The 26823-nt window shown below is 38.4% G+C and overlaps 1 protein-coding gene across 2 annotated transcripts in view; it reads right to left on the reverse strand.

Moving 5' to 3' along the window:
- The window catches only part of LOC134635775 (CUB and sushi domain-containing protein 3-like), a 222914-nt gene that overhangs the window by 148375 nt on the left and 47716 nt on the right, over positions 1-26823 (reverse strand). For both annotated transcript variants that reach the window (XM_063485315.1, XM_063485314.1), the window contains exons 4-9: positions 24647-24841; positions 13185-13431; positions 3787-3899; positions 2443-2520; positions 857-944; positions 88-212 (exon numbers count right to left, since the gene is read on the reverse strand). In XM_063485315.1, coding sequence (XP_063341385.1) covers positions 88-212; positions 857-944; positions 2443-2520; positions 3787-3899; positions 13185-13431; positions 24647-24841 — 846 coding nt within the window. The remainder of the gene's footprint in view (positions 1-87; positions 213-856; positions 945-2442; positions 2521-3786; positions 3900-13184; positions 13432-24646; positions 24842-26823) is intronic.

Genomic DNA, 26823 nt, shown 5'->3' on the forward strand with positions numbered 1-26823 from the left:
GAACTTTCCTCTATCTGCATGGAGCCTATATCCAGAGGCACCGCCTTAATCAAACAGTTTTATTAGCTCATCGGAACCCCCGCTCACCCTTGCAGACGGGTCTGTGGTCGCTCCAAGCAGCGAAGACTTCAGCAACGCGCTGGCAGGTAATCGTTTTGGAACCCTGCAGCACATGGTCTTCATCGCAGGTAAATTGAGCAGTTGCTCCGATGCTGAGAAGATAGCAAACACCATTAACGCCCGAAAAAAAGCAATCAATTCCTAAAAAATGACTCCTGATGAAATATCAAATTCATTATTTGTTTCAGGTCATTCATTTACAAAGAAATGAGTATATGATGCGGTAATGCGAGGCAATGACAATGGACTTGTACTGTCACAGGTGACTACACTGGGCTTCCCTATGTACACATAACAGGATAAGATTGAAAAAAAAATCAAACCATGCCACATAACAGAACAAAGAGACTGAAAGTTGATCTTTTCCCTGTTATCTTTTTCCTATGCTGGTATGTGTGCTGCAAATATTGTATTTGCTAAATGGGCTCTGAGACAAATTAAATTGCACAATATTAACAAGAAAATTATAGCCAACAGACTGAGAATCTACTAAAATGACAGTAAATAAAACAAAGAATGTTTGAAATCTGCAGCAGGTGGAGAATAAACTGGTTAACACTAGTTTATGTGCACACCTGTTGCTGACTTAATAGATTGTGACAGTAAAAACTCATGACATGCAGTCATGTGGCGCAAGTTATAATACTGAAAGCGGAGCGCTCATTTCAATATCCCTCAGCACACATGCGCACATACTCTACGTATCCTTCACTCAAGCTGCGAAACAACAACTCACCTGAAATCGGAGCCTATCCGTTTGCCGTTTTCCGGCTCCCCTGGGTCAGGGCAGTAATTAGACACCTGTTTGATTCCTCCTTCATTCACTAAGCAGAGAAGACAGGGACCAAGAACACTGTGAGAGAGACACTTGAATTGCTAAAGCCCAGTGTTTTCAGAAAACACCCACTGCAACAGCAAGCACCTGAATAGCCGATAACCCTGCATGTTCAACGGTTTTCGCTTTCACGAATCATAAAGTTCTGACACGTGACGGTTTGACCTCATCTCGAAATGTCAGAGACTTTTAACTGACAGCTTTTTTGCAGTGCTGTTGTGTTTTGTGATATTACAGTGAGTGGCAAGGGTAAACGCAACACTCTTACCTGAGCTAAACAAAATAGAGGAAAATCTATCTGGGACCAACAGGCGCTAAGAGGATTAAATAACCTTCAACTATCACTTGCAGGAGCAACAATAATCACTCAGTCAGACTCTCCATACATAATAATAATTTGCGTAGACTAGATAAAGCCTTGGAGATATGGCTTATATTGAAAATTGCCTTTACCATGGAAAGAATGCAGAGAGGCGATTTAGAGGAAGGAAAACAGCTTGTGTGTTCTGACTTTTAACAAGCTCACGTTCCCCTTACATTATGATCCGTACATCAATGTCTGCATGCACTGGAAATTAAACTCATGAAATATGTAGCTGCATAATTATCACTGAGGTCTGCTGCAATGTTTGCAACAAGACATCACCCCAAACACACACAGAGACCCTTCAGTTTTAGCGTGCGGCGCTCTAATGGCATGTTGCTTGCTTTGAGGAAGTTCATTCATTTTTTAACTTAATCGCCACAGGTTATAATGTCGTTATGAGTTCAATTATATGGAGTAAATCCACAAGGCATACAGTACGGAGCATTCTCCTCGCAGTCTCTGAAATGATATACAGTATTGTCTCATAGAAAAGACTTGAGCTCACTGCATTATTCATGTCTCCATGCAGTGCAGAATCTATGACACATAAGGTAATAAAGATTACAACCTGTTATCATCTGAGTGTTTAGCACACTGTTGAGTTAGAGGGAATTCTGCTCCAGATTTATGTTAATGACAGAGCTCCGCGAGCAATTAGAATGCATTTACTTCGCTCTAAGTGTACACAAATCATCTGACAAGTGAGCGGTCACTCAACCTTGACTACCACTATGTGTGTAGATCACATAGTGCATGGGCTTAAGTCTGTGTAATGTGTAGCTTACATAGAATAGAATGAGACAGATGGAGTTTTGTCTGACAGAAGCTGATCATGTTTAGTGGTTTGCTGCAATATACCTAACTAGGGCTGATCTAGCTCAGTAAGTTTCTGGCAGGGGAGGAAGTCCTGGGCAGCAGGGGAAATAGGTCATCAGAAAGAAAAAGAGACTGCACTTCTGCAAAATCTAGTACTGTAGCTTAATTCCTTCATCGAATGAGGCAGCAAAAAAAGGGGGGGGGGGAAGCGACAGAAAGAAAACAAAGACCCAGAACACAAGCCCTCCATAAACAAAAAATCCAAACAATGAAAACAGTTGCGTAAGAAAAATAAAAGACTTACTCAAAGACAGTTTGTTAGTGTTGTCCTTTCCTGGTAATAATTTTACCCCTCTGGATTTAAGCTCTCCAGAGCTTTTCACTGGTCGAGAGCAATAGAAAGAGTTCATTAGATAAAAGAAGTTACAGTATTAGATGTGAGAAGATACAGTACAAGTGTTTCTTTCTCTGGATAATACTTGGTCCTATGAAGAATATCAAACTGTAATTGCTTTTGCTCAGCATCATCTTATCAAAAGGCATTAGTCCAAAGGGTATGATGCAATCTAAAGGGTTGCCCTGGCAATTCAATCAAACCTAGATTATATATTTATTTGTTTATTATGTTTGCCTGTTGATATAACTCAGACATTTTAAACAGTGGATGGAAATTGATTGGTCAGAGCGGATTTAATGGTTATAGCTTGTAGTGGGGACACACACACACACACCATGCAGAATCAAAAAGCAGCCCTAGGACTGCAATGCTACTTAGCTAAAGAAAGTCTAATTAAACACAGCAGGGGCCAGATTGCAAACAAAAGCCAGGTGATGCAAGTGGCTGTCATCATTAACAGAATAGCCATGAGGGGTAAAATGGTGTATCAAGCAAAAACTAAGCAAAAACAAGGCTATTTGAATTTGAAAGTACTGGGACAATGCCTCTCCTCTGAATTGCACTCTAGGTCAGCTGGTTATTTCCACACAAGTACAAAAGAAAGGAGGTGAATCTATTTGCTGATTCGATGAGAACTGATACATGCTTAAAAGCACACTGCTGAATAAAACCTCTAAGTGCTTGTCTGTTTAAAAATATCTATGTTCATATGAAAACTCATAAAAACTGCTTGACCACTACATAGTAATTAAAAGGAGATGACAAAGGTGACTTTTCATGCACCTGAATGAATGCTTGCCTTACATTTACAACGATTTGCCACATGCATGTTATTCAATGTTTGTATAGAGCTTTATAGTGAACAAGCAGATTTCAAATCTGTTTTGGGGCTACACTTCGAGGTTAAGTATATGCAGCAAATAGTCCATGCAGCACATACACTGACTTAAAGTCAGGCTATAAAACAATGAGAGTGTAAGAGACTATTGAGCTGTAGTTTTGCAAGGGTGAGAATATATACAGTATTTATCTCTCAAATATTTGATTAACAAGGCGCTTTGAAGTCATTGATTTAAAGCAGAAAAAGCCTTCATGCCCTCTACAGAGAATATTAATCAAAGTGTTTGATATTCAGTTAACAAAGATCAAAAACATGTTTTGTAATTACAGTGTGTTTTTCCTACGATGAACCCTTTTGTTCATGTAGGGGGCCCTCTATTACGATGTGCAAATGAAGCAATCATGTCTTACCTTGATACTGAGCCCTGAAGCCTTTGTGGCGGTGGTTGCTCTCCGTCACAAAATGCAGTCGTAACCAGTTTTTGTTGCTAATGATGGGTGCTGGAATATTCATTCCAGTTAGCCTGTGTGTAAACAGTCAAACAAACAAGAAAAACAAGAAAAAAAATGTTGCTTTTTAATTTAATTTACTCCCTGTAATAAGTGTTAGTTAATGAGCCCCTCATAAGACACCTATTTACAGTATATACATTATATTATGTCTTTATAGGGCATTTCCATATGGATTAGGAAAACCATGAATAAAAAGCTGTAATTTTTCTTTTACGAGATTCTTTACGAGAATGGGAGATCTGCAGCGCACCAGCTATAGGGATGGGGCCACTGAATGAATCATCTACTACTAACATCTGCTAATTATGTCATGCCTAGAGAGAAAAACTGTGAACTTAAAATAAAACCCAACAACGAAATCTAAGAAATCTGGCAGTAATTTGACTGTGTATATGTAAATACGTATGCGAGGGAGTAAAAGAAAAATCAGCACAAAGCGAAAATGTGAGGGTACCTATGTGCACACGTGCTGTCAGTGTGCTGTAGTGGTGTTGCAAAAACGAATAGTTATGTCTATAACTTCTGTTCCCTGAAGGAGAGGAACGAGGTACAACACATAAGTATGGGATATCACGCCCTCGCGTGTCCAGCCAGGACACGCGAGGGCGTGATATCCCATACTTATGTGTTGTACCGAGTGAATCGACTGAAAGGGAACTAGTTTGCATGACTCAAAGTCTCTGTGTGTTTTCACTACATCTGTTTTAGTGTCTTCAGCTGGTTTTAGATCAGAGCTTTTATTCTGTGCTTGAGCACAGCATCAGGGATGCTCTATAATCATAGAGGCTTATAGCTGCTGGACCTTTTCATTTGTCTGGCTAACCAGCTGGGTTTTTTTTTCTATTGCTCTGTAATCACTTCACCATGCTCTGTCATACTGCAGTCAATAGCACACAATGCCATTGTAGCTATTAAACAAGGGCTTGGGACAGTCGAGCCCTGTGCTCCCAAATTGGCTCTCTCATGAAAAATAATGCGTTTCACACAAACCCACAGTTTATGTGCCTGCATGTGTGCCCACCCAGTTGCATGTCTTAAGGTGCAGTCATTTTTTTTTATTAAGGTTTGGCTACGTAATTTCTTTGGCATTTACTACCAAGCAACCTAAGGGGCAGAGAGACAAAAGTAAAATGAAAAATAAATGAAAGTGACAGTTGGAAAAAGAGGCAGGAACACAGTGATGTAGAAAAGTGAAAGGAAAAAGGTGACTAATTGGTGACCATTGCAGATTTAATAAATGCATTAGTAAGTCTACTTGGCATTTGATTTCTCCTTATTTTGATTACACCTCTGGTCCCTGCTGTTTAAACGTGACCTGCCTTACCTCAGACTGAAACGTGTGTCAGGCAGATTACAGGCTGCTGAATGCTTTTGTTGTTCTTTGGTTTTACTTTTTGTTGATGCACAAACTAGATGAATTTTTTGAATACTGACCTCTTTAACCCAAATTATCAATCACACGGGGAGATGATGGCAGCTTCAAGAGGGAAGTTAAAGGGTGATTGATTTTCACACAAAAGCTGACCTTTTATCGCAATGCGTCATTGATAAAATGCTAATGGCACTAATATACAGGCAGAATGAAAAAGAGCAGCTTTCAAACAGCTGTAACAGAAGACTTTGCTGCCATGTTTCTTGTAGTGAAGCTGCAAATTATTTAAAAAAAAAAAATCTGCTCAAAGTGTGTAAACAAAATAGATCGATATAACAAAATTATACCCATCCAGAAGTAGCGGTGGGGTTACAAATTTAAAGCCCGTGGAAGCAAATATACTGTTGTCACAAAGGGAGAGTTGGCAGTCAGAGTAAAACATGATCCGCCATCAACAGTAAATCAAGGCTTAATGGCACCTTGCAGATATCTTGCTCCAGTGAGTATAGTTTTTGCAAGAATGTGCATCAAAGTCAGTAAGCCATTCTATTAAAGTTATGCAATAACTCCCTGCTATAAAAAGAAATGCGGGTACAATGTGAAAATACATTCCATGTATTGTGATATAGTTCCTGCCATGCTTGGTTTGCACACTCCCTCACCACACGCTCAAGCTGCTGTTCCCAGTGAGGACAGACACCCAAATGAACACAAACGTGCTCACAGGCTGAAGGCTGCCAGAGAAGAAAAGCCTCGCAGCATCTTAAATTTCTTATGTTCCTATATGTGAGTTTTTGTTTTTTGTTTTTTTGCAGAGATATTGAACATTGCATGCAACTGATATATATATATGTGTGTAACAACTGATGAGTATATTATCTGCATTCTATTATTTCTTCCATATTTTTTTTATTGCACTTGTCCTTGTTTGTCCAGTTAGCGATACATTTTTTAAGAGCAGCCAGATGCTTGTGCAAAATAATTCAGTGGTACTTTGCAAAACATTGATGCATGTCACAGGTATTCGTTAATGTAACTGTCATTGAAACAAATAAATAACTTGGATGCCCAGTCTCCTTAAGACAGATGAGAACAAGTGAGTGCTGTCTACTGTTTTCTCACTGTACCTCCTCCAATACAGGCAAAGTGAAAAAGATGAGAAAATCCAATGGGGATAAAATGGATTCCTCACATAATGCACTGCCTTTCTATCTCTGACTCACTCAGGGTGCTCATTTGTTCCCTTCATAGATGTACAATATGTTTTCTTGGAGATTAATTCTTGGCATACAGGCAGTGTTTTTTATGTGATTGATTTTATCCAAAATTTACATACTTTGTATTTCTCATTTGGGGCCAAGACCTTTTGTTTCATAGGTTTGCAAGGCACTCATGACTAAATGACTAAAATGTGCATGATTTGATAAGACAGTGCCGACGGAAACATGGCAGTTTTATCAAAATACCAACTTAACAAGTCTCAGCGTGCAGGTACTTTGGCCAAACGTGGCCCAGAGGCCATGGCAATGAGCTGAAACCTCTGGGGTCTTCACTTTGTTTCACAGAGATGAGGGTTAGATGTTGGTGTACCACAGATAATAAGCGATCAAACTTATGAAAAAAGGAACTCCCGGGTGATTTTTATCTTTTCCTCCCACATATGTTCTATAAAATCTGACAACAGGGAGTAGTTCTAGGAATGTTTTATGTGATAAGGGAGAAGCTGTTGCTCTCCATCACTTCCGCTGCTCCCTCATCAGTTACAGCTCAGGAAATGAACTCATGCAGATTGGTGCCTGTTGGCCTGCACCACACTGGTTTCTCATAACAGGATTGGTGTATAACCGGCAACTACTCACATTAATTGCTTAACCTGGTTTGATTATAGTTATCTTTCTCTGAAAAGCATTTAGCCGCTATGCAAGACTATAGTCGGTGAACCAAGAAGGAAGAAAAAAAAAATCTACCTGACTGATCAAAGACTGTAGCAGGACTCAAACTGTGAAAAAAATGTAGATGTTAAAAAAAAAGTAATTTAACAGTATGCTCTATAAGCAAAAACTGTATCTAATATTTGCAAAGCCTTGGAGGTTTTATGCTCTGTGTCTACATTTGGAATAATGACTGACGTGTAATCTACAGCTTGTTGTTTTTGCCCTTTGTGAACAGGGCTGAACAATCATATTAAAGGTCAGAAGAATAACAAAGAACTGCTTTCTTTGGCTTTGCCAGACTCCAGTGTTGGTTTTTGTCAGATTATTTTTTTTTTGCGTTTGTCTATTTTCATGGTGATTGATGTGTAGCCTCCCATCAAACTTCCCCAGCTTGATGGAATCAATAAACTCATTTGCAGAAATCTGATAGAAATCTTCAATTGATAAACGGATAAAAGCTGGTAAGAGGTGTCAGGAAAACACATTGCATTCCTTGGTCCTGGAAATTGTGGATTTCCAATCATCCTGTAAGTCTATAATAACGTCTACATTCACTTACAGGAAGGTGGCTGACAACAATGGGTAACTGAGAGGTTTTTGTTTTTTCAATTTATACATGTGGAATTAATATAAGATAAGATAACCTTTATTAGTCCCACATGTGGGAAATTTGTTTTGTCACAGCAGGAAGTGGAAAATATGAATTGATCTGAATGTGAATTATGTTTCTCTGACCTGCACTGTCTTGGGTATAATGCAGGACTTATCCAGGGTCAAGGTTTCTAAATTTGACACTACTTTTCGGTGATCACATTTATATTCATGCTATATTCGGATATAATAACCTAATATTAATATGTAATGCTACAGGTTCAAGGGAGGATAAGAAGTTGGATGCCATTTCAAGTCTTTCTGCCTGACAAAAAGGCTAACAGTCAATCTTAAATCTTGCAGAGTTTGAGGTTTCAGGCTCTAAATCATTGCTAAGCAGCTGTAAACCTCAAGGGTAAATTGACAGTTTACTTGTCTCTGCCTGCAGCTGGTGCTATATGTTAGGATGTTTGAGAGTTCGCCTGTCCAATGGCCTTGCACACATTCAAAAGACACTCATAAAAGAGAGCGAGCAATAGCAATGAATTTTATAGACACGAGAGAATCGCTCGCACTGAATCGTGTTTGTTTGCTTGTCTGTTTGTTTACCTGGCAAAGTTGAAGCCATCTCTCTAAAATTCTTGCCCCCGCTGCACTCAAGCTCACTGGGTCCCACTTGGATTGTTGGGCTTAAAACAAGAACTCTGTCTGACAGCCTCTGACATTTGTAACGTATAATAACATCATCTTGGAGTTTCAAGTGATGCATGGTCACCATACACAGGAGAGAAACCGCTACAAATTCAATTACTGCTGTGTAAATGATTTTACCTTATAGAAAAATATAACATAATAATTTATACCCTTAAATTAATGTCTCAGTCTGCCCAGTATTCAATAGAGGAGTCTCCAAAAGGAGACATGTTCATGAGAGATTTTATCTGACATGTAGATATAGTTTATTGCACATTTTTAGTCCTAAAAAATGTTTTTGCAACACCACCAAAATGTCATCTTTAATTTCATTTAAGTCAAAGATGTTATAATGTACAAAATGTAAGAAAGCCCCTATTTTTGTTGGAAAATGTACTTGATTTATTAAAAAAAACAAAAAATGTTTATTGCATTACAAAGCTAACAGATGTTAATTATCAGAGTTTAATGCAGGTTCTGCATGAATTTAAATTGTTATTTATATGAAACATGGGTTATAAAAGACATGTCAGATTTACACTATTACAAAATAAATTTTAATAGCATTATAGATATGGCCTCTGTTAAATGCTTTTATTCTGAAGTCCGTTGTTTTACGAGCCTTACTTCACTCATGCTGGGTGTAGAAATGTGTGACACGGCACAGGAAAGCCGGGCAAAGGAGCAGACAGAGAATCCCAGCAGTGCACAAAAATGACCATGATGCAATCCGGAAAAAACAGACTTTCCAAAATGTCTAATGTTTCTTGACTGAGCTTCACTGTCTGCAATAGTTCTCAAAACTGTGTCTGAAAAATACTGTTTACTGAACAGCGTCTGATGCATACACGGTAAATAATGCAAATCCTCATCCAATAAACCTCTGCGCAGTGCATCCACACACGCTAGGTGCAACCTGGCCTGTCAGCAAGCAAAATTTGCCCCCTTAATGATAGTGGTGACTTTTCCATCTCTGCCCTGTAGATCATGATCGATAGAGCTATTATGAAGTTTAATCATTTTTTAACATGCTAAAAGCGAGCATTTATCCATCACCAGACTAAACCCCAATAATAACCCAGAACATGCATAGCTTAGCATCTTCAAATTAAAAATTCAAAGGAAATTAATAAAGATGAATAAAAATCTGTCTTTTAAATGTTAATCTACAAGATTTGACAAATTTAGGAAAGTTAAAAAAAAATTAGTATTTATTAAGTGTGTTTATTTCTTTCTCTTAAAAAGGTAATAAAAAGGTAAGTATGTTCACTTTGGTCATCATCTAGTTTTCAGCTGGAAAGTAGAAGCCACAAAAAAACCCCACAAAGCATTTCCAGTGGGGCTCTCAACCTTTAAAAAGGAAACATATTTCTGTCAGTGAAAGAGTTAAAATTGGAGCTTTTACACCTATGAGAAGAGGGTTACGTGATGGCCTGTCAAAACACATCAGTGTCATCCCGTATCGGCTCCCTGCCACGCTCTTCTTAGCTGCGTCAACATACAATACTTAGCAGTCATCACCACACCCAGAGCAACTCTCTTTTTGACTCGGTCTCTCACTGACACAGTGTTTGCCTCTCTCGCTCTCTCTGACTCAGGATGACAACTCTAAGGGACAACAAAGCTCGCTAGCTTGATGATTGATTAGATTTTCTTTGAGCCAATTATAATTAACGCCTGGCAGGATCAAATAAAGCAGGCGCACTCTCCCATTCGCACAGGACAAAAAGGAGATGAATAACCTTAGCCTTGAGGTTAGGGGTTAAACCAATTTCATACTTCCTTGTTTCAGATTAGAGTGATTTCTACATCAAACATCTACAGAAAACCAGAAAAATCCTGTCTAAACAAAATTCTGTCAAAGATTTTTCATTCGTGTGCAATTTGAATTACAGCAACAGCAAATTTGTGAATTTATTTAGCGTTCCAGATCCATGAGGCATATTTAAAATCGTTTATTTTCCCAACAACTGTCTATGAAAATTCATTAAAGGCATATTTATCATTTCTATGTTTCCAACACGCGGCTGTTTTAAAAGCAGCATCTATAAAATGCATAACTATGCATATAAACAAGGGTGCACAGATGTTTCAACAGAACATCTGTATTGACCAATATCACCTTGATGACTGCCATCAGCTTATCCATAAATAATATCACAATCCCCGATGGCAGAGGCCAGTGTTTTGTTTTTGTTTTTACATATGGGATCTAATTTCTTGGATCTGTATCATTAAACTTGTTAACTCGTTAGCAGTAAAATGGTTCACTTATTTATTGTTTTTTACAGATTTCTTTGGTTGCTGGCAGAGAAGGGAGGGATGAATGGCAACAAAAATGAATAACCAATAAGCAAAAAATGGCCAAGTGGCCAAATTTATATTTTCAAGCTTATATCTCCCTGGGATTTCACAATCTCTGCATCCTAAATAACAAACCTTTGTTCCTTTGCATGCTGTAAGATGTCAATAGGCAGCCCAGTTGTTATCAGAAGAACTAAGAAAATATCTTGAGGCGATACAGCTTCATCTTACTATGCATCAACCTCTCTTTGGAATAAACTTTGAGTTGCAAATCTCTTGCCGTCTTTACAGCTACAGTCTAAACTTATTTATTCTCAGTTCCCATATCATTTTTGTCTTGTTTATAATAAAACACTGTCCAGTCATTGTATTGCACAAAATTGCTCAGCTGGAAATTTTTTTAAAGTGAATTAAATGTGATCTGATTCAGATTACTGTATTAAATGCCATTGTTGTGCCAAGTGTCATTTTAGCTTGTATGTAAAACTAAAGCTTACATTTTAGATCACCTATATGAAAAACAGAGACTGCAAAATAGTGCAAAAGTTCATTACAGACATTCAGATCTTTCTTTTTTTGAGTATATGGCCGCCTTTATTTATGGTGGGTCAGATTTCCTGGGTCAGGTTGTGTTGTTCTATCATTCTCTGTGAGTTACCCCATTAGATGTTTAAGTAGGGCAACATACTAGGCCAGGTCATAGATTTGCTTTTTTAATTCTTTACAACCTTTAGTACAGAGCCAGTTTAGCTCACTGAATTGAGCAGGCAATCCATATATCGTAAGGGTAATGCAGAGGCTGGGTTTGAATCTCCCCCAAGGACATTTAATGTGTGCCTTCCCCTGGTCTCTCTCTCAGCTCTCCTGTCTTGGTTCTGCTATCCTATTTCAATAAAGGCTAAAAGCCCCCAAAAATATATTAAAAAAGAGAAACTTTAGTATGATGGTGGCAGTGTGCTTGGATCATTATCATGCTGGAATATTCGTCTTCTGCCAGTCTTCTGGAGACTGGGAGTCATCTTGTCAGCTAGTATTTTGCTATATCCACAAGCATTCATGGCGCCATCTATCAATGCCATCTCCCCAACACCTTTTATACTTGTGCAGCCCCATATCATCACACTCCCACCTCTGCATGTCACTGTCAGAGCTATGTGATGTGGCTCGTCTGGTCCTCAGACGAGCCACATCGCACACACACACACGGTACGACAGCACAGCACAACCATTTTGTATTTAAAATGCTTGTGTGGGCTAAGGCCAGTGGATGAATTTTAGCAGCCACTGCTTACACAAGCTTATAGGCTTATAAGTTAAAGGGAACACTTACCACTGGTATATCCTTCGATTTAAAACTATTCTTGGTCTGCTCCCATTTTACTTACTGACACGCACTTGCGCTGAATTCAGAAAAAGAGTATTCAAATTTGCAGTTCCTTCCTTGCGGAATCAGCTGCAAATTCAACTGAAACTTAAGGAGCTGGTGTCACTAAATGAATTTAAATGACTTGGAAGTCATTATTTCAGGCTGCAAATGTTTTGCTTGAGTATTATTACCCCTGTTTTTCCCATTAGACAATGACTTTTATTGATGCTTTAGGCTTTACTGGTGATGAAGTTTTGGTTATATGTCATACATTGGTATAGTCTACTTAATTTGTGTATTTCTGGTGTGTGTGTGTGTGTGTGTGTGTGTGTAACTATTATACAAAGCTACTGTTGACTGTACTCTTGTCTATTTCTGGTTTAATAAAAAGCTTTAAAAAGTAAAACTCCGACTGGGAAGAATGACCAGCACACTGACTTGTTTTAGTTTAAAATGCAGGTGCTCTACTTTTCTGTTCATTTTTATAATTGCCCCTTCAAAACCTAAACATTTACTGGACCTCTCAGTATTTCTTTGCCCATTTTTGGGGAGTTTTTCCCTTAGACAATACGCCTGGGTTTGTAACTGCAGCTGTGGACCTGTAAAACCTACTAAAAGACTAAATGTGATATTATTCTACAGAAACAAAAAATGTTTTATTACTTAGTTAAGTTTCATGTCAATAAAACCCGACTTTGTACTAGCAGCCCAAATGAATAATGATAAAAGTAATAAATGTGCCATGATTTTACAGTTTTACTCTAATACTAAAGCCTGCTTCTTCTTTGCAGAAAGATAATGTGCTCTAGAAAATATATTACACACCTTAAAACTTGTGGAAACCCAACATCCAATGCTACTAACACAATCTTGTCTCACACAAATCACAGACACTTTTCTTTTAACACTTTGTCAACACCAAACATACTGTACACACCACCTGTCATGGTACGACTCTTAATATAAAAAAACGAAATGCTCATTTGATGAAATACCAGCACTTCCCACCCTCATTCCTCCACGCAGGTCAACTCACCAGATGGTTGGCGGTTCAGATCCCTCGATTTCCAGATAATCTGACTTCTCCTCCATTTGAAATTCAGTAAACACTAGAGAAATAGTGTCTCCCGGATCTGCCAGGATGGTCCACTTGCACTCCCCGCTGCTGCCCAGGCCCCCAGCACCTCCGCTTCCGCCAGTGCTAGGGGACTCACCACTGGGGAAATCGAAGCTGGAGATGAGCCCGCTGGAGCCCCTCAGGGTGCCACCGCATGTGTCCTCCGCTGTCAGTCACCAAAGAGAAAAAAACAGTCGGGGAGGGGTAAGAGAAGAACAGACACATGGTCACTGGGTTATTTTAGACCTGTTTCTCAAAGTTCAGCATGAGGGAAATGTGACCGCAGGCATAAAACATCTGTACCTGTCTTCTCAGATAAATACAAACCAGAGAAGGACTGATAGAAGTAGCAAGTGGAGCTGTGCAGGCCCTTTAAACTCATTATTGTTTCTACACATTCACAATGTAGAGCTTATTTCAGCACAACTGTGGGACTGCAGATGACAGGAATCGCAAGATTAAAAGGTCGGCTGTGTTGTGTTTATGAGGGCAAGAATCATGAAACATTTAGTTGAGTGGCACTGAGCAGAATAATTTACAAATTAGATGGGTACTAATTTGGTCACGATGAGGGTGTAATATCCTAAATACCTCCTGCACTTTCTCTGACAGTCTTCATCACTGCTCCCTCTGAGCCCCACTTATATGTCAAAAAAACAAAGAAACAGAAAAAGTGGTCATAAACAGAGTTTAGAACGCTGTTAAAAAAAAAAGAAAAATCCAATGTGGGGTGCATGGCACATCAGCTGAATGTTAATGCTGTCACCATAACAGTGGCTCGCTCTCTTTCACTCCGTTTCCCTTTCCCCCCACAACTCTTTCTCATATCTCTCCATCTCTCACTTCATTCCCCTCCTCTGAGCCCTCTCACTTTTCGCTATTATTCACCACCCTCCCCTCTATCCCTCTATCCGTTTCTTCTCCCTAAAGAATTCTAATGATGGCATGGCTTTCACAGTTTTCACATCATTTAAGACTAATATGTGACACTCAGCTGTGCCAGCTGAAACCTTTGATGGCTCAGTGCTCCACACTGGGCTGTCAGAACTGCCAGCCTTGGAACATTCCTGTATGCTGCATCACATGATTGGTCAAGGAACAAGGAAGCTGATGTATAAAAATTTGAAAGAAGATGAAAACGGGAGGGTGTGCAGACATGAGCACGAGCTGCTTGTTAGTTTGATCCATGTCCTTTTGACACATTAGCAGAGCTACTGCAATTGATCAAAGTCTTTATGAGACGGCCAGTAATTGGAAAATTGATACTGTACATGTACGATTCATATCAAGGGCAGACTTTGTAGACTATCCCAATAGGTAAGCTTGGTTTAGGCTCATTTGCTGAATGCCAGCAGCCTTGTAATGCCAAAAAATTGTAAAGACATTTGTATCTTGATTAAAGTCATCATACTCTCCATCATGCTAAAGCTTACCCTGAGTGGCATATGACGTATCTCTTAAATGTATTTAAGATGACATTCCAAAGAGTGCCCCACAGACTTGTGGAGTAATTGCTATCGACTGAAATTAAAATGATATTAAAGTGCTTCTGAATCTGACCAGAGGAGCAATATCATATTTTAACCTTGATGATAGACAGGAGGGCTGCACAAAGTATCCCCATGGCCATCAAAGAAAATAGAGCTAGGAGGAAGTGTCAGAAAAGCCTGTGATAATGAAAGGGAAGGGAAGAGGGTATAGGACATGTAATGGAAAAAAAATAATTGAGAAGGGAAACAAACAGGAGTATAGAGAAGAGTGAAAGAAACATTGGGTTTCTATAAGAAACAAAAACAGACAGGGGAGAGACAAGACAGACATGGAAGGGGAAAATGAAAATGTTAGAGGAAGATTCTGCCAGCAGGCCTCAACGCAAACATCTTCACATGTCAAACTAAGCCTCATTAATAATAGGATCTTTAAGATCAAGACGTGTTTTCTACATGCTGATTTCTACCTTACTGTTAACCTGTCAAAGTCATTTATATACCAGCTTTCACTGACACAGCTGACAGTATCATAACACCAGTTTTTTGATTTTGAAAGACAAAGTTAATTTTGACTGCTGGAATTTTTGTCTCCCCCTACTGGAAGTGACAGTAATCACATAAACACTGTCAAGATTTCCCTGATATTTCAGACCTAGTCTTTGCTCCCAAGTTGCCGCACTACTGGTTCCTCAGCAACATCTGTAGTCTGCTAAGTCTCTGTCGCAATCATTGCTGATTAATTTAAAATGCATCAGTACTGGTGCACCAGCGTGGGAATATAGCCCCAGACAACAGAATCCAGTATAATGTAAAACACAAAGTGATTTACCTGAGGTTGATTGGCTTAATCAGTACTGTGTGAACTTGTTTGGCAAGAGCTTGAATAAAGGAGGTTCATTTATATGCTAAAGTTCTGCACTCCACTTTAAGGGATGAATTTATTCTCGTAACTTTACATGATGTTCACACCTTTAAATGGAATTCTAGCGTGGCGGTGATGGCAATAATTATGAGTTATGTTGCGAGTTTTTGAATGTGTTCAGTACTGAATTTAATACATCCTGGAAGGCTTAGAGAGCTTCTGAAGGCTCCTTCCATCCCCGGTAGTCAGTGGGCACTTCAATCAAATTCAAAATGATTCAGGAATTCTTACAGCTTAATACAAAACACGTCTTTTATTTTCCAGTTTATTGGAAACTTGCAAGAATTTCTGAAAGCTTCAGAAAAGTTCTTTATCCTCAGTTCAGAATTATATCAGAATTACTACACAGTAATTCTTATACAGCAATTCAAAAGTAAAGTAAATATTTTCTTTCTGTGATACTATGACCTTTGCATGGGTTACTATCAGAGTGCATGGTGGAAGATGAGATGGGGCTATGATTTGTTGACATAGACTGAAAGAAAGATAAGAGAAGATGTCAATGTCAAACAGGTATTTGGTGCAAAGTGTTTACCTCAATTTAACAGTGAATCTCTGTCTAAGCATATAATTATCCTTGGTAAAGCCTAATTCAGTATATTATTATACAGGCAGGATATTTTTTAGCGATACTGTATATATACACAGGTCCCTGATAAGGATTGGATGAATGTATACATATAGTATCTATGATGGCAATATTATATTCTGGTTAGCTATGGTTAAATTCCACAGGCATTTAACAAACACAGTGTTTTAGTCTTTGGTCTTAAGAACAATGACTGTGCAATGGTGTTCTCTTAGAACTGAAGAAGCTTCTCAGATGAGAGGTGAAATGTCTTCAAGAAACTTGAAGAAGTCCAGACACTTTTCTTTCCAAGCTCCTTAGATTAAGATGACCTGGATGACTAAAAACCTGAACAGAAATAATGCATAAGGAACTTAACTAAATGTTAACACTGCACTGTTGGGGAAGACTGTACCACATTATTACGATGGCACTGTCAAAGTTTCAAAAATTCATAAAAAACAATCCAAAAAAGTCACAGGTATTATTGAGTTGCATTAAAGCAGGAGTGGATATTTAATTTCCCCACAGGGCTACGTGTTGTGGAAGCCCCAACTTAACCGAACTCAGTTCTGCAGTGCGGCCCACCACAGGCAGTCCCAGTTTCTTGTGTGGCCCTGTGGGAAAATTAACTGCCTACCCCTGCATTAAAGAGTGCAATTTGGTGTGGAGATAAGAGTGCAGTTACGTGTGCAAAAAAATACAATGTCTAGCACAGGAGCATACTGCACAACTTCAGTCAGTAAAGACTTCAATACACAGTTCAGCTGGTGCAATATGCAAATGAGAATATTGCATGGTAGAAAGTTAAGTCACTGGAGGAGGCAGGATGTGTATATTTCTGTATATGTGTGTGTTGTAGTGACGGCGTAGACAGGGTCCCTTGTTAACAGTTTGACAGCTCTGGGGAAGAAGCCATTTTTCAGGCCTGTGGTGTGTGCATGCATTGTCCTTTAGTTTCTAGTATTTTTAAAGAATTGGCAGTCGAGGTGGGTCTAGTCAGAGTTGATATTAGAGGTTTGCTCAGATGTCGAGTCCAGCAGCTTCTGCCTGTATTTATTTGAGCACGTCTTATGGAAAATGGCCAGCAGAACGGATAATGGAGGACATGTGTATCATTTCTACCATCATTCCAAAAGCAGAGTCTGAAAACATTTACTGTTTACCAGTCGATTATAGAGTGTGTCTGGCACTGAAAAGTATTGTGCTCTGGAAGTGTTTCTGCTACACAGACTGGTATAAAACTGAACAATAACACAGAAAAGAACAGTTATTATGAAATGACCACTAGACCACACATTTATTTATAAAATTGGTGAAAATTATAAGCACACAAAAAGCTTGAGAGTCTGACAAGGCCGCATAAAAACAGTATTTGTGAAATCCATTAAAACTGACTGCATGTATTTGGGATGCATTAGGAGGTACAATGACAACATGGGTATCTGATCTACATGATGAAAATGAATTTTATTCATTCCTGTGGGGATGTTGGGTAATTTCATTCTAACATGCACACTACCTTTGATTTTATGTTGCTCAAGCAGCAGACATTAAATGGATTACAATTTAACTTTTCAACAGCTGACAATGATCACTAAACATCTCATCACACCAAAACAACTATATTATAGATGCTCAATTTGCAAGTCAGGGGAAAATAACAGTAAAAAAGGAAAGCAAAGCACATGTCGCATGCCCCAAGGTCCACCTCTAAATGGCGTAAATAAATTGCAAATGCACAACCAGTACAAAAAAAATGTTTGTGATCTCATATTGTCATCAAACATGGAGGAATATATCTACCACAATTGTCCAAGATTATATAGGACAACTGCCAGGACCTAGGGGACTCGCACGATGAAATATGACATATAAATCAATCAAATATCAAAATACAGCAGTAAGTCACACCGCAGTAGATAACAGTAAATTGAGTTAGGTCTTGAGGTGCATGGTTACAGTGAGCAGAAACCGCGTGTTGTCATCCCTGCGGTGTGTTTATGTTCGAGCTTGCCACCGTGGCAAATGGCATCACTGACATTATCATAGAGAAAGGTTATCCTACCAAAAAATAAATAAATAAATCCCATTTTCACTGGACATAAAAACAGGATCCAAAGGGTTTTTTTTAATAGCAGCCTTATGATTTTTCTCTGAAGTGGTTTCCATGATAACACACATGCTCTCTGATCACTGCTGAATATAATCCAACTTGGGATGTGGCAGGAAGAAAACGGGGGGGGGGGGGGAACCTGATAGTAACAAAGATTTAATTTGCCTTTTTTTTGTGGCCTGAAGAATAAACATGGCATAAATCATTCAACATTAATCACCAATATTTATGGACAGGACTTCCTGTAGGCAGATAGACGCCCACATTTATAAGTCATTAACACTCAAAGCTTCAAGTGGATAATTCCTTACTGATTTCCTAATATTTACTGGCAGTGTTTCATTGGGATGTACGGAAGAAATTAAGATACGCTTTGCCAACAAGGTTTATCAACATACGAGGCACTGAATGTGTTCCTTTGCAAATCATTAGAGCATGCTCAAGATTAAACGAAAAAGCATCTCTTGCTTTTAAAAAGGTGACAGAGTTTTTTTGGGGGTTTTTTCCTTAAAGATGGTGGCGAGGATTAGGACTGCTTTAGCTGAGCTCATTTACATCCCCGGCATCAGCTATCTAATGCTACTTGAGGAGGGATTAAGCCTCTCTCCCCTTGACTTTGATCAGATATACAACACTTGTCTTTCTGCTTAGAAATATTCACCCCCACGGATAGAGGGGAAAGGACTCATGTATAATTTTCTACACTACCTCAGGTTTTTTCCTTTGTAATAATCCCACTGTTAATGCAAAGGCAGTTACTATGTCTATACTAAGTCTCGCATTTACTCAGCTGCTAGTCATGTTTAGCATGTTTAACAGGGTCGAGGTATATGAAGAGGATTTATAATCGGTGAAGAGATGCGATGGATATTCCATCATTGATATTTCTGCGGGTCATTTCATTACTGTGCACATCTCCATTATTTTAGATTTTAAAATGAATTATGGGAGAAGTGGAGTATGATTCAGCGAGCAAATAAACATGACAGCACCAATGAAAATATCAAGGCATATAAAGGATTTGGTCGGTTTTGTTTTTAGCAAAATGTACTGCTCTATCATCTCTCAATTCATTTCGAACAATGGACGTTTACAGTGGTTAAAATATAAACTAGTGTTTTAGGGTTTTAGCAGCTTTTGGTGGAGATACTGGGCTATTCTCAAATCAATTCCAACTGTAGAGGACAACCTAGCACTCAGCTGGGCTGAAAAATCCTGCCAAGGGCAAGTGGACAAGTCCCACTTTGCATAGTAGAGAGTTGAAAAGGTATGACAGGAAGAACTGTGTTTAGTCCCATCTACTCACATTATTTGGCACAAAAATGTTTTAAAGAAGCAAGGTTTTCTGTGGCCTAATTTTTTATTCTGTTAGACAGTTGCTGGCAGCAAGAATGACAGTGTATCAATAGACCATATTCTCCTGTTGCCATGCTGTCCCTGTTTGCTGTCTCACTGCCTGGTTTAATGAATGTCCTGAGACAATTTAGATTGAAGGAATAAAAACGGGCAATTGGGAGGAGAAGCAGTAACTCACAATTAGAATAGCCATTAATTCTCCATCTAACAGCCTCTCTGCTTGGAGTTTATTCTTTTTTCTTTTACATCAATCCTTCAGCGCCTTTGACTTTTATACCATTCCACTCATATCTACTTAGCTCTGATTCTCTGTGACTGTTTTTTACATTATTGTTGCTTTAAAAAAGGCAGTGCTAGCTGCTAAACACATACTTCTAATTGATCTATATGGAAAAATAACTATCGTAGCAATATGTTAGCTTCATAGGAACTAAATGGAGAATGAAAATTTTTTGTGGGATTCCTTCACATCTGGCAACTGCTACATATTGTCTAAGCTATAAATTCTATTGATCTCAATAACAGAAATAAAGAAATGTGATGTTAGTGTGTTGATAGTCTGACTTGCAGAGATATTGAGCAAAAGAAAATTGTGGTACTTTCTCCATCTTCTATGTTGCGCCCTCAGGGTTAACACTGCAGTGACCAATTTTAATTTAATTAAGGCAAATATTCTCATATCTGATAATTCCACGCTCGTAAGTAATGACGTTTAATGTTGGTCAAATTTGGTTTCTACAAAGATTCATTAGCCATCTTTACACACAGCATTTGCATTGGAGGTTGGTATTGGTCATCTTCTTGCACTTTTCTAATTTTGCTTATCCAGGTGGTGTTGGTGGAGGGGTGTGCAAGGTTGGATAACGCACAATGTGAGTCATAGACAGAAAAGCGGAGCTTTGCTGGCCTAGGTGCATCAGTAGGTAGCAACAGAGACACAGAGAAAGACATAGTTATTTTTCACTTTTACAGCTTTTGCCACCAAGAGAGCACTGAATCACAATTATCGTTGTTTGGATAAAGCAAAGACAGCTAAAGCCAAAATCCATGATTAGTGGACAGATATCAGTGGAACAGGTAAAACAGTATAAGGTTAAATCATATGTCTGCTTCTCTTTATTTCCTTTTTAAATTTTCTTTATAGGTTTTTGGACGTTAAACAGCTAATGGCGACAGTAGGTTAATAAGATACATTAACTAACTTATTAAAAAATCCTTAGCCTTGCATAAAAAAATGCTTAGCCCTAGCAGCCCCCTGGGCTTGTAATACACTGGCAGAAACCCCGTCTTCTATTCCTCATAGTATGGTATAATGTTCACATTTATAATCAATGTAGCCAGCCGTGCAGCACGTTCTGATAGCTTTGTGTTGTGTTTCAAGCAAACTTGGCTGAAACCCCTACGCTGTCTCCCCGGTAAAAACTCAGTAATCAACTGTATAAACGGAACCGTAGACGGACGGTTGTTGAAGTTGTTCGGGTCAGACAGTCTCTTACAAACTGAGAAGTACAGATAAGCTTATAGCAAAGAATGAATTAACTGCATCTTTAGTATTTTGATTTTAGATAACGTTGTTATCTCAAATGAAAACAGAGCTGAATTTTCCCCAAAACTGTTTAAAAATGTGATAGCGCTGCAATGTTGGTTTGATTTTAAAATCATGTAGCAGCTAACTTGTGAGGGGTGATTGTCCACTCAGGTGCAGCTGAGGGTTGGTGCAGCCAAAATGACACTTTCTACCTCCCCACCCATCTAGCATCCAATTCGAGACAGCGCCACAGCTGCTCAAGCTCAAAAAATGCCCAAGTAGATGCATATCATCATTATTTCTGTGGGTTCTACAAGCATAAATGTTTGACCATGCTGGACTCTGAAAGTTAGACAGGGAGAATACTGGGAGAAAAGTGAATGAGAGGGAGAAAGTAACAGCAGATGGGAACTGGTTGAAAGACTAAGGTGTTGGGAGATGGCAGGGGTGAACAGTGGATTGGAGAGAGATTTTCTGTAGCCATGTGTTTAGTGGGAAACAATAGGTGATGAGCAGAAAGGGCAGGATCTCTGAGGAAACGAGATCAAAGGACCATCTGCCCACATACAGGAGCCGGCCTGGATTTAGACGAGAGAGAGTGTGGCTCAAGCAATGCCCGGGCCTGAAAGGAGCGATGTTTCTGGCCTGTGGCAATAGAAGCTAACACCATCCTTAAATGAAAAGGAGCCCTCCATCTGCAGCTTTTTGTTTGCTCCAAGCTTGCCATTTTTCAAACATATGCTGAGCCATTTTCATTTTGCTGTGCCTTGCACTGTAGAATGAGTTGGCATGAGCAAATTTGCTCTGCTGGCTTTGGGATTTCTTAGAATCTCACATTCAGATGGAGTGGGGAGACCTTCGCTTCATTTTTATAACTATTTTTCTTCACTCTTTACTTTTGAATGACTTAGACCCAGTAATCTAAAATTACCAATGTATTAAAATAAAATATTCAAATATTTCACACTTTTCATCCAGCTAATGAAAACTATAGGATGAAAAGTGAAGTCAGAAGCTTTGTTTTTTTAATTCAGTAAATCCTTGTAAGGTACTGTACTTTAAAAAAAAAATAGCCAAGCCTGCATATTGATACATCAGCAAGGCAACAAAAAAGCAGATAATTATGTTACATTGAAAGCAGGAATCTGCACACAGGAATGGCCTGTAATCCTTCTCCTCCTCCTCCGATATTTATGTGCATATGGTGAACTACGTCTTTTTATGTCTCTAAAAAACGAATTAATAAATAAAAGATTTTCCCCGGCTCAAAATAATATTCCTTATACAAATGTAACTTTGGGGTAAAGGGAACATGGAAAAATAAATGAAAAGCTAAATGTACAACCTTCACCATATTATAAATACAACATACAAAAACGCTTAGCTTTGTGATGCCAAGTTAGCAATCCAATGCACCGCTACTGATCTGTGCAATAGTAAAGACATAAAAATGGAACTGAGCTGAAATAAATAACAACTAGATCTGCTTGTTAAAATGACTCTAAATCCCGGTTTTTATATCGGGATTGGACCCATATCCAATGAGATATCAACTAGTGCTTTCCTAAGTGCTGGTAATTTAACACAACATTACATTTTTCATGCATTACTCTGTAGAAAACTGTTCTAAAAGCACTGAAAATCTGCCTCATTCTTAACATCCAAGATTGCATCGTAGAATTCTCCCTCACGATCTCAGAGTGTGTCTGTGCTCGTAATGGGGCACACAGCTGTGCAGCTAGTCTTGCACCCTGGTAATGATTCTGCTAACGGGAACTGGAAGTCCCATGTTTAGACAGTCTTGTCAACTTCTGTTCATGTCCCTGGAGAAAATGCTGCCTGACATTAAAAATCTGGTTTTATGCTGCTGGCTTCAGTGTCCAGTGTGTCAGCAGAGTGCAGGTTCAGTCTGCAGAGTAAAATCAGGAGTGAAAAGTCTGCTGCAAAACTGAATGACAATCAATTCAGCAATAATATCCCTGATCAAGCAAGCATTCAGTTTAAGTCCATTTAGCTCCATATCTGCCTGCGCAGGCACAATGGCGGTGGTGTTTTAGTGGCCTCTGCTGTCATTAGGGAAAAGAAAATCATTTGCTTCATGTGGTGTTGAAAGAAGTGACTTTGAAGTCTCTGTTCCTCTGTTCTCTCAAATCTCTCATCAATGGTTCTACATATTAGTTATTATTGTAATTGAGTTGTTTTTGAAAATTAAATACAGCTTTCAAATGTAGCTCATTATAATAAATAAAAATTAAGATTAAAATTGAAAGATTTTTATGACCTGTCTGTCAAAATCATTTGACAGATTTGAAAGTCTAATGTGACCTACAATTCCTACCGCACGTCACACCACCACAGCGGCTTTCTACATATGTAAGAGCGGATTATTTATGTCAGTCTGGGAACAGCTCTCACAGAAAGGGGTAAACTGCATAATGTGAAGAGTAGTAGTCAGTCATTCATCAACCAACTGTCAGATAAAAAGCATCATTATGTTGATGGTGTATGAGTAGAAGAGCTTGGTGAGGCAAATTAAAGATGTACAGCAACTTTCTGAATTCGGGGAACATTTTTATTTTATACGTACTGGGAATTTTCTAATAAGGAAACAGAATAAAAAACATGAAATTCTGGAAAAGTCAGAAAGGCTACTGAGTCGTAACGGATACGCTTTCTTCTTCTTCTCTTCGTTCTAAAAGATCTTAACGCTTTAAATTGATTTTGGCTCTTGCTCTTCGCTCATAAATAATAGGTTCGTGTTATTTGCAATTTGGAGAATTTATGTAGTCTACAGTGATTAGACAACTGACTGAGAAGCTTCCTCATAGCCTATAGGGTGCTCATATTTGCTACATAAATCATAGATGGATGGATAAATGGATAAAAAACCTACAGTCACTACAGAGCAGCAACATATAGCCCACATACAGCTGCACAAACCAAGTGGATATGCAGCTCCTCCTAACAGTATTAACATATACAAGCTACTTGCTCTACAGGAATAAATATTTAATTAACCTTTTGAGCCATGGAGACTCTAATCAACTTCCACTACACGATTAAAATTTTTCCCTCCTATCAGATTGCAAATATATTTATTCCGCTAATGAGGACTTGTGCCAGACTTTGCTACATCTGTGGCCCAGACAAAACAGCCATCAAACTGTCAATCTTTAAAAAGCAATTAACACTGAGCAACTCGAGGAAACCAAATGAGAGGAGTCAAAAGAAACCAATCACCTACTTATTTTCAGTTTCTTGGGGGAATATGTAGATAAAATCAAGTATTCCCAATGATATCCCGCAGTCACATTGCACAGATGGAAAAAAAAAAGTTCGAAAAAGACAAGCTTCACCTCACATGCAATTAGTAACTCATTTCAAATAACAAATATCCTCACCTCTGCAGATTGGCACCGGGAAGTCCCACACTGACACGCCAGCTGCATTGGTGACACAGGTGAGGAGCGAATGCCCATCAAGGACATAACCTGTGACACATCGGTAGCGGATCTTGTCACCTACGTTGAACTGAGTCCCATTCAGTATGCCTTTGGGTGGAACTCCTGGGTTTCCACACGAGCTGCTTCTCAGCTCTGGAACATGGAAAAAAGAGGAAAAGAGCATTGGTAAGAATACAAATATGCTGGTGTCACAGGGTTCCCTTAATTAGATGTGCATTAATAAATACAGTTAAAGGGACAACCCTAGACTCAAATGTGAATAATTTTACTGTACTACCACCTATCCATCGTTTGGAGATATTGCTATACCCTTTTCTTGAATACAGTTGAACAAACTGGCACTTTCCTTACGCAAAGTCCCTAAAACAAAAGTGCAAGCATCTCATCACTTGCAGATGCATGCTTCGTTCTGAAATAAGATAAGATAAGATAACCTTTATTAGTCCCACGTGTGGGAAATTTGTCTTGTTACAGCAGTGGACAGTGCAAAGTTGCATAGAAAAATTAGAGAAAAAACACTGGAATAATATATCTATGAGATACTGTACACAATAGAATAGAATAAAATAAAATAAAATAAAATACTATATACAATCGAATAAAATAGAATACAAATGCTATATACAATTGAGTATAATACAACGATGCCAGAAAAGAGTATTGCACTTAGTGTTATTGCTATTGCACAAATGTGATGTATTTGGCAGGTGTATGTTGGTGGAAAGAGAAAACTGTGTCCCATTTAGGTTTTTATTTTATATTCCATTAGAGCCTCAAAGTAAAATTTGGAGTTGCACAACAAGCTACATACTCTGGTAACAGCAAGCCAATACCAGCAAACTTTGTATGCAAATGCTACTCAGATGTTTACTTCTGGTTGATGAGGTGAATTTCATATGAGAATAGAATAAAATATATTGCCCAGGGAGTACTGCAGTCTTCTCTATCACTTCACATTGAAAATATATTTAATAACATGATTATATCTGAAAGTGGCAATCAAATAGTGGCATATTAAAAAAAACTACATTAGTACAATCTAAAAGAAAAGAAAAAGCAAGACAATAAAAACTGGGACATGAAAGAAGGCATTGCAGCTTCACACTATAATATTTTTTCCTGTGTGCTTTTTAATGGTTGCTTTGGTTTTTAGTAGGGATCATTTTCATGAATTCATTATCACAGAAATCATCACAGCATCGAGTCTAAAATTCGTAGTATTGACAAGTATTAACAAAAGCCCTTGACTGACAGAAAGAAAAGTCATGTTTATCTATATTACTCCATTAATTCAGTCGTGTTCCCTGTTGTGTTCTCTGAAAAACACTAACAACATGGCAAAATCTACAGCAAGCGGGTCTACAGTGCAGACTGTAACTATTACACCAGTGGCATATTTTTTATAATTTTCTTTTTCAAATTGTCAGGCACTATGCATGAGTGCAACAACAAGTAACACATACTTTTTCATGCACTGCCTCCAAACAGCAGTACTAAATGCACATTAGCTCATTATTAGTTGTTAGTTAATTAGCTAATTCCCTTGCTTTGCCTGTGAATACTAACTGTGTCAGCTGTCAGTGCTTTATCTGCAAGATATGTTGAAAATCTGCCTCTAATGATGGCTGTGCATAGCTACTGATATATATTGGAATGACAGTGTTGTTAAACATTACGGTAAAAGACAATAACTCATTGTAGGCATGGTGTCTTTGTAAAGATCAGTGTTTATTGGCTTTCCTGTTTTTCCTTGCACATTTTGTTAGGTGATTAACCTTTCATAGACAAATATTGCATGTTTATCAAATTATTTTTATGACCACAATCTTTTACAAAAACAACCTTAACTAATGCAAAAACTCCAGTATATATCATCATTTTTAATTATCTTTTTCATATGGGTGCTGCCACCAGAGTGTTGGGACCATGCTAATATTCAGCTGTGGACAGTTTTTAATATTCAGCTGAACATAAGCCATAAACATATCTGCAAATCAAACAGATCCTCTGTGTGAATATTCATCTTTAATCACTTGATCTCACTCTGACTAAGATACATTAGACCAAACTAAACGCAGTAAGACTCTACCGTGAGATGAAGGTGGTTATACTAA

This window comes from Pelmatolapia mariae, linkage group LG10_11 (assembly GCF_036321145.2).
Source record: "Pelmatolapia mariae isolate MD_Pm_ZW linkage group LG10_11, Pm_UMD_F_2, whole genome shotgun sequence".
Taxonomy (NCBI): domain Eukaryota; kingdom Metazoa; phylum Chordata; class Actinopteri; order Cichliformes; family Cichlidae; genus Pelmatolapia; species Pelmatolapia mariae.